General features: G+C 39.7%; 1 protein-coding gene across 1 annotated transcript in view; it reads right to left on the reverse strand.

The window, feature by feature from the left end:
* Window positions 1-445: 445 nt before the first annotated feature.
* Window positions 446-9,458, reverse strand: part of URI1 (URI1 prefoldin like chaperone) — a 41,352-nt gene continuing 32,339 nt past the window's right edge. Inside the window, exons 7-11 of the mRNA XM_071440295.1 lie at window positions 6,967-7,147; window positions 6,129-6,396; window positions 5,407-5,549; window positions 3,531-3,789; window positions 446-1,263 (exon numbers count right to left, since the gene is read on the reverse strand). Of these exons, the coding sequence (XP_071296396.1) occupies window positions 1,075-1,263; window positions 3,531-3,789; window positions 5,407-5,549; window positions 6,129-6,396; window positions 6,967-7,147 (1,040 nt within the window). The 3' untranslated portion in view covers window positions 446-1,074. The remainder of the gene's footprint in view (window positions 1,264-3,530; window positions 3,790-5,406; window positions 5,550-6,128; window positions 6,397-6,966; window positions 7,148-9,458) is intronic.

Below are 9,458 nucleotides of genomic sequence, written 5' to 3' on the forward strand. Positions count from 1 at the left end.
GCAAAATGAGGGGATGGCAAGAAGATTGGAAGGAGCTGCTGGGCAGGGAATCCTGAAGCCAGGACTACTCTCAGTTGAGAAGGATATACCAAAGTGTACCCTGAGTGCTGCAGTGCTGTTGCATTTTGAAATAAAGCTGAAGCATTAAGACATTTTTCCTTAGTGCTGACTCCCTCTGGGCATTCCCAAAACAATTACAATGTTTTCTGAGTATACAAAAGAACTAGGAGATTTTGTAATCAAGAGTCTGAGTTTATGCTTCTCTCCTTAAGAGCATTCAATTTCCATGGACATTCATTAGCAGGAGGTTAAAACACAATGGCAGAAGAGAATGGACTGCTTTTATGTCCATGTGGTAGTAAACACTTCAAGCTAGAAATGCAAGTTCAAAATAAAAACCTCTCTGTGGAGCTTCCAAATTAGTAGTAAAACAACAAAAACCACACCAGTTTCACAGCTTTTTTACTGAAAATTTAATTTTACAAAATACCCTTTTCCATCAAAGAAACTTCCCTGCAATGTACATGAACCTGGCATTTTATAGACCTGTACAGTGAGAGATCAGAGAGGTTTGAAAGAAGGAAAAAACTTTTAGCAGACACCTAGTTGCAAAACCTACAGCAATGTGAATACAAGTGTGTCTTAAAATGCTAAAGCAAGTAATGTAATATAATTGGTGAATCTATTTGAAATGTGAAAAGTTTCCTTAAAATGGTCCATATGGTATGTAGAACATCACAGCTGGCACAAAACTGCCTGTATTTAGTTTTAAACACAAAAACAATGTATGTAAGGAACAGTTTTTGAAAAAAGAACCCAAGTGCTGCTATCATAAGGCAAACATATACAAAGGTGCTGACAGCACACAGGGAAACCGACAAAATAAGATGAATACTCAAGTGTTCAAACACTGAACTGTTTGTTTTCCTAATGCTGCCAGCAAACGTTGAGGAGATAACGGTGCCAAATTACCACAGGACACCCTGGTAACGGTGGGTGCTACAGAGAAGCCTTTATATCATCTCCAGAGAGGTGAAAGCAGGCAAGAGGGCTCATGCTTGGGCTCAGCAGCACCTACTGAGTCTGCTGCATCCTGGCAGCTCTGAATTTGGAAATCCTCTTGACAGGTTCTTCTGTGGCGTCGGACAAGAGCTCCTCTGATTTGCGCTCCAGAATGGTCGGCAGCACTGGGTGAGCCAGGACTGGGTGTGGCATTAAGGAGGGAGACAAAGGCTCCTTTTCTATGACAGTTCCAGAAAATGCCTACAACAGAAGAGAATGCTCAGAATGAGCTAATAAAATGCAAATGTGAAGCTATGCCCATAAGGTCATTACCCTATATTAGCCTGATTAGAATTGTTATTTCTTCTAATCAAAAGTAAAGAAATATCCTTAAATCAATGATTGTTGCCTGCATAAGTAACCACATTGTAATTAACCTCAAAATACAGCTTGTTCAAGGATGACTGAATGAAAGACAGTATCTTAAAAGTACTACTTAATCTCATTCCTACTGCATAAATGATGTAAAAATTTGCTTCCTCACTGACACAGGCTCAAGAAATCAAACAGCTGATGTAATACACAGTTCTATTTTGGATATGAAATGGAGAGACTTTGCAAAGTTGATGTCAGCATTTCCATCATACATCATTTTATGACTTAGTATCTCCTAATTGCATCAAGCTGACGCATTGCATATGAACTGGCAAGCACATACTTTGTTTCCTCTTTTCTCCCTACCAAATATGATCAAAAAATGGTGAAAGCCATTTATATTTAAGAGAACAGCAAACTTGCTTCCAACTATTTCTCTCTATAAAAGGCCTAATAAAAACATCTAATGTTTAAAAATTGTAATTTATATGCAGTCAATTATGTGACAATCCTTTTCAACTTAGTGAAGAAATGACCATGATTCCTGGAAAACAAGCAGCTCAGAACTACTTTTCATAAACATATTTAAGAACAAATCACTCCACAATGTATTGAAAACAGAGAATTCAGAATGCCCAAGGACAAGGGGAAGCAGTTCACATCCAAGGTCTGATGCTCATGCTGGGCACAAAGGAATGCACACCAGATTTAGTCACTATGCTTAGTTCTGCTTTTTCATAACTCAGTTACCAACAAAGACAAAGCAAAACAAACAGGCCATTCTCTTCTTGCAGGACCTGCAAAAAAAGCAGTGTTTTTTGTTTTCTGCTCCAGTAGCCCAAGTGTGCCTAAAGCTGTGCTTGTACAACTCTGTTAATCTAACAAGAAGCTCATTTTCAAAAACAGGTAAGCAAAGCACAAACTAAGTGATGGTGGTAAAATTAGAAATAAAAAAAAGTTAGTGTGTTGCAAATGGTAATGGAGAAATAATGGATTTCAAACACCCACAAAAACAACCAAAAGCAAAACAACAGCATTTAGGGAAGCACATCTGACTGGAGTGTTTTGCTTAATCTCCTTCAGTTGCTTAGAAAATACATTACATTGTAGAGAATAATCATGCCAGACTCAGGTAATAGACTGACGGGTAACATCTAAAGTGTACTTAAATGTTTTATAAGAATATAGCAAATATATTCCAGAAAGTATACAATGTGGAGTGCTAACTCCACAGATAAATTTTCCATCATGAATCTTCACATCCTGCCTGGATTCATCTGAAGCTGTTTGCATGAAAAATGGTGATAAACAACAGCTTTTATGAGGAATTCATTTCTTGTCAAAAATAATTTTTGCAAAAGTAGTGCTTGCATTGAACTTGTCCATTGCACTGGGAACTACTGAAGACTCAAGTTTTATGTAGTTTGAAAAAATTAGTGTTAAGCTCTTACAAAACAGAAATGAATACGCTATGCCACGAATCTCTACATTTAATTCCTGTATTCACCCAGTCACTAAGCAACTGTACATCTTCCCTTACATTGTACAGTCTGTCTTTTATGATGAAGCCCTGAACTTTCCAAACACATGTAAACAGATTTGTTTGGGATCCCTAATGGCTTAGTCTGGAATAGGATGAGTAGGGGTGCAATGCTTCCTTCCACCAGGCAATTTCTCTGCTATTGGCACATCAAAATAGTAATTCAGCTGGTATCTACATGTTTTAAACTCAAAACACTCCTTGGAAATTAACTGTCTAGTAGTGCAAGGCAGGTTAGAGAATCACTTCTTCCTTTGATCAGTTACAAAGTAGAGATTTCCCTCTTTTTGTCTACAATGCTGTTGTCTGTCCTGCAGTGAAGTGGTCAGGATGACCCAGCACACAGGTTTCAGTAACACCAGTGAGTGACCACTTTGTTGGACCCTTATGGAAGAGCTTCCAGCCTTAGGGAAGCCACGAGATGAGCAGCTCCTCCCCTCTGCCCCTAGGATGTGTGTGACAGAGGCCTGTCACCTGGCATGTCCTCCTGAAGCAAACTAGGTAGGAGTTAGAAAATTATTTTAAAGAAATAAAACTGATGGTATAGGCAACTAGAGTCATTATATTTCTCATTTTTCCCTGCCAACAATCAATAATGAATTAAAAACTGTACCTCAGTTGTCCCTGAAGAGGGAGGAAGCTTTTTCGGTAGCTGCTGCTTCCCCTCCCCCTCCTCCTCCTCGAAGATGCCTTCGCTGTTGTCACTCTGAGTGGCTTCATCACAGCTAATGCTCCTCTGAACTCCTCGTCTGTCATCAAACTCAGCAGCACTGTTCTCACTGGTGTCGCTGCAAACACTGTTCTCTCTGCTCCGAGACTTCAGGATTGATTTACGAGGGACATATTCTCCATTCACAACATCAACAAAGACTCTATAAAGGAAAATGTTAGCTTTAATAAACCATTTCAGGATCAGATGACAAATTTACAGTGATCTTGCTTTGTCTTTTGTACAAATTAATTATGATGTGCTTTCCCAACTTTTTCGCTGCAGAATGACAATACTGTACCTTCAGAGGCACTTTATTTACCAGTGTACAAGAATCAATTCTGCAGAGTGAATGCTGTTATGCCCTTTATTCAAGCATTAAGTTGGTACTTATTTTCAGCAGAAAATGCATAGCTCTTTGAAAAATGTTACAAAACAGAAAGGTGTGAGTTAGAAAAAGTTAGAAAAAAGGTAAACTAAATGATGACCAGGGTTGTTTCTGTAAAGAGAATCAGATCACAATCTGGAAATGTTTTCTGGAGTTAAGTCCTTGTCAAATGTAGAATACAAAAACAAATACTTGAAACATTCATTGCACACGAAAAAGATGGAGCTTTTTTCCTGACAAGTGTCATAATCTGCTTTCAATTAGAAACAAAATTTAAAAAATCAGCTTGTAAGATCAGATCAACAGGAAGACACTTTTCAAGTATTAACAGACTGTGAACTGACAAAGATGGCTCTTGTGCTCCCTCTCCATGACTTGAGAAAGTCAAGGGTGGGTAGAGGAGAATGAGAAGACAATGCCAATTTTATCAAACTCATAAAGGAGAAGCCCAATGACTGGATGAGTTTAAAGGGTGTTACTTGTTTCTAACAGCTTTATTCATCAGGCACTTATGGAAATACATCACTAGAGAAGATGGAGTTTGCAGAGCTCAAGGGGAGGAGCACAAAAGAATCTCTTGCTCATCTTCAGCCCCTGCAGCTGCAATTACAGGATGTGGTTTCTCTTTTAACACTTTGTAACATGTTTAACATATTTAGGTACCCAAATACAGAGACATACAGTGGAATTCTCATAACCACTTAATCAACCAATCCAATAGGTGTCTGTGTTTATCCTTACAAACCTAAATACTTGTTTTAACTATACTGTCACCTTAGTGTTTTGTACAATCCCCTAAGCCCAGCACTGTTTTTCAAGCTCTCTGTGTGTGGGTGTCCTGCAGGTGAGCAGTACCTTTTATGGAGAACACAGAAAGAGAGAGCACAGACTGAGGCCAGGAACAGAGAATGCAAAAGAAACTACGCAAGCAAAGAGCTGAGTATGTTTTGAAGACACAAAAAGAAAGGAAGAGACAGAATCCAGCAAATCAATAACCAGGAAAGCAGGAATATTGCAAGTGGTAGATCTAGTCAGTTCTGTTTGAAAACAAACAGAAAAAAATGGCAGGGAATTAACCAGAACACATAACGTAACTGCTGCATTCCTTTCTGAGGATGATAGACACTGGCAAATTTACCTCCATTTCAGAAGCTCTGGAAAAGCAGGTAAATGAAGAATTACTATTTGGAAAAGGAAGCGTTAAACTCAGAAATATTTTATGGATAAGAAAGCACAGCAACCATGCAGAAGGCACAAACTTTCATTTTTAAGTAGTAAATTCAGTTCCAGCTGTTTCTTTCAGGAAACTGTAGGTGGGGTTTCACTCTCTAGGTGGACAGCAATGAAAGGAGAAGGTCTGCTCAAGGGAAAGCTGCACCATAAATTACCCACCGGTAAATGTCTGCTGGGGTTTTGATGTTGGGCAGCTCTGGAGCTGCATGGCCATTGCCACTGCTGTTCCTCCTTTTACGCTTGGCCTCTTCTTTCTTCTCGCTGAATTTCAAAGTAGTATTTTTTCCTGTGTTTATTCTTACCTGAAAATTGAACACAAATGATGGTCTAGACCATAAAATCAACAATCACGAGGCTGCAGATCAACTGATTCCTGACATTCCCTTACTCAAGCAGTTGGGGACTAGGAAGCACAGGTAAATTAAACAAATGTATGAATGGTAACATTCATAGTGTGCACTGTTTATTCTCTACCACTTGCACTAGGCTGGGGCATTTCTTTGCCCTCATGTGCACATATTTTGCATATAAAATATGACAGTCTGCTTATTCAAGCTCTGCTCAATAGCTGAGCTGCTCAAAGGCCAGTTTCAAGGCAAGTAAGAAGTCATTTAAAAAACTCCCAGACAGGATGCTGCCTTTTACAACAGCCAGAACCCAGAACAACAAGGCAGACATCTGAAGATCATTTTTTTAATACCATATTTAGGACAACAGGATCTAAACAGAAAGGTTTTAATAATTTGGAAAAAAAACCCCCAATGTCATCTCCAGCTAGCATTCTACTACATCTACAGATCTAAAGTTTTCAGGTTTACATATGGCATATATATCTTATGTAATCTCTTGAGCAAAAGACAAAAATTAAATAAAGTACAAACCCTTTTAGGTTCCACAGTGTGAGAGAAAAAAATAGTTGGAACAGAGTTATCTCCAACATCTCTCTCATCTTCATCATCACTGTGATAATAAGTGGAGCCATTAAGGTGGCTCACAAACAAGTCTGAATTCCCAAATTCTTTATGGAAGTTGCCCTGAGTAATACAGTCCTCTGCCCTACAGGTCCCATTCACATCTGTGTCCTTGTCCTCCTTCTCGTCTTCAGAAGAGGTTGCATCTTCTCCATTTATCTCAACGGCATCGGGCATCCTATGGAAAGAAAAATATTTATATGAACAGAGGCAAGTTGTGCTCTTGAGAGACACAAACATACAAAGTAATGAACTCACCTGCATGTAACTTTCTTTACCCAGGTGCTGTATTTTTAGACAGACAATGCAACTTCTTTGTGCCCTCTAACAATGCCTGTGTCCTTCCCATACCAACTGGAAATACCAGAACTGTGACATCATGGCTAACAACCCATGTATTGCTTGCAGATCAGAATAGATCTAAGGATGTCATGGAGCATTAAATGGATAACTCCCACATGAAAAACTATGGATTTTCATAGCCTGTAGGAAATTAATTTCACTTCCCCCTCTTCATCTTAAAGAAAAAAACCCAGAAGGTTGGACTGCTGTGGTTGCACAGAGGCAGATTTTAGGAGCTCTGGCATTGCAATGCATGCTTTGTTCATGTCCCACCCTTCTTCCACGTATGATAATTTTAATTCCACCTGTGTGGTCAGCTACTCGCCCTGCTGGTGAGACCCCTTGTGTACCAGCAGCCCCACAGCTCTCTGGACTCCAGTCCTGCCTGTGCCACAGCAGCACTTACCTGTCAAGTTCACCAAGCATCTCTTCTTGTCTCTCGAGCTCTTCTAAGCGGGCCCACAGCTCCTCCTCTGACTGAAAACGACCCATTGGTTTTGTATCATTTCCATTTGCTGGAAAATCTACCTCAAAAACATTTGATACTTTTGGCTTTGAATGAGGTTTGTGAGCAGTTCGGTATTTTCCTGTGTAATGAAAAATAAGATGCAATTACTAAGGCGACTGACTGAAAAATCCAACAAAAATATCCAACAAAAAACATTTGAGGGGTGGGAAAAAACCCACAAAGGAACTAAGTAAGGAATATGGGCAGAACATTTTCCATTTCAAACTATTGTTTAACTGTTTAAGTGAAACTGTCAATGAACCAGAGCAGCAGCACAGGGTAATAGTCTCCGGATGTTACAGAAATACCGAGGCAAAGCAGAGATGTTTATTTACAAAGCAGGAGACACTGATCCTGTGACAGTTTTATTACAATGTGGGGTTTTTTACCTCTTGTGCCAAACAGTAGATTTTGATTTGATCTGATAGATATCAACATGTGAATGTGGCATTTGCTCACTGTCCCATTAACAGCAGGTTTTCTTAACTGGGAAAACAAACCTGGTTTGTATTTTATCATCTCATTTTTAATAATCACACTTAAAGAATGGAGTCTTTTTTTAAATTTACAATGAAGACCATTAAAAACTACCTCCAGAGTTACCTGGAAAATCTGATCAAAATCCAGTCATTATCAATCACTTATTTAGTGAAAAAGACCCGCTCTGAAAATCATACAAAAACCTGCCTTTCAGAAATAATAAATGCTTTAAACCCCATTTAAAGCAACAGAGGTGACCTGAGACACACACTTGTGAGCAAAAGGTAGTCAGTGACAAGTTCTTGCTGGCATTTAAAAGCCTTGCTCCCTGGTAAAACAGTGCATCCACTGAGGATGGGGAATACCTGTTCCTGTTTGAGTGCTGTCTGGCACACAGGGAACAAATCCTAATGCTTCAGCCCTGTCTGGGTGAAGGGCAGGCCTGTGTGTTTGACCCCTTTTCCCTGAGACTGCCAGGCAGGCTCCCAAGGGAAGCTCCCTGCCCTCTGCCCACCACCACCCCTGCTGCTCCTGCACCTCCTCCCAGGAATGAGGACCCATCCCCTTCCACCACTGCCACAAATGCAGTGGGACTCCAGTGGCTGGCTCTGTGTGTTATGAAACTGCTTTGTGATTCCAATCAACAGTAGTACAATGTCTTCGTTACTCAGCATCCTTTGTGTTTTAAAATCTCTATTAGCCAACTGTGCAGCCATTTTTTTTTAAATTTTAAGAACTCATGGCTTAAAGATATCCTTATTCAAATACGTCAGCTTATACTTTAATCCTGAGTTAAATACAAATTCAACAGCAACATTAAAAAGCAAACAGGTGACTGCAAGAAATGCTGGAATGTGTGTCCCCTACTCTTCCATGGGATAGCACTTTTCATCATCTCGTTAAGAAAAGGCTGAAATGTGTTTTAGTGAGATTTGAATATAAATTGAGGTAAGCCAAGCAATCAGAGTAACTTGTGAGGATTTCATTTGCTATAATTACAAAATTAATAAATAAAATTGGAAGGATTAGTTAACAATCTATTTCAATTTGATTGTCAATTTGTGCCCTCCCAGTTTGTTACCCCTCAGTATTAACCACTAACTTGACTACCAAGGTAAGCACATGGTTTCCTGAATACCAGCAAGTGCTTCAACATGCCAGTGATTCTCCCTCCTCATTCAACACAGCTTCTGTCAGTTAGGAAACCAGGTCAGATCCAAAATACAACACAGAGATAACCACTTTCTGCTCCAACATCCACTGTGCTCACTCACTGTTACCTCCAAGCACCACCATTACCGTCATACACTAACCAAAAAAAGTGAAGTAGAAAAACCCAGAAAATGGAGAGGTAGCAAGAAGCTAAGGAGATGCTCAGGATACTACTTGTGTTTGTCTTCCTCTGAGATACAGCCCATTTCCACACAAACAGAACCAATGCTCAGGCTGATGGAGCCCAGCATGGCTCAACCACTAAGTTGGTGTCTTAGCTACTTCTCTCTCAGTCACAGTACAGATTGGTGCTGAGAGAAAACATTGGTAATTTCCACTTAACAGATTTTCAGCAAAAGTTAAGAGGGTGTCAGAGGACAACAGTGACAAAGGAAGTTTAGGACACAAAAAAAGCTGCACAAATACTGACCTGGCATGCCCAGCATGGTGCTGCATTAACACTGCTATTGTGGGATGCATTTCCTAGAATGTTACTCCTCCTATTTTGCAATGACATGTACCCATAGTACAGACACCCCCTTAATCAGCCTTGGCATTTAAAAATTATTTTGACTTATCCTAGGAAAACGTAACAGTGAACTGCCCATAGCCCTCTGCAAATCTTCTCCTCCTAAAAATGCCCAAGTGATGCTATTTTCAGACTGTAAAATTACTTGTGCCTCCAACTTTGCCTGAGT

The sequence above is a fragment of the Agelaius tricolor genome, unplaced genomic scaffold (assembly GCF_023055355.1).
Source record: "Agelaius tricolor isolate 1412-34295 unplaced genomic scaffold, bAgeTri1.0.p SCAF_15, whole genome shotgun sequence".
In the NCBI taxonomy this organism is placed as follows: Eukaryota; Metazoa; Chordata; class Aves; order Passeriformes; family Icteridae; genus Agelaius; species Agelaius tricolor.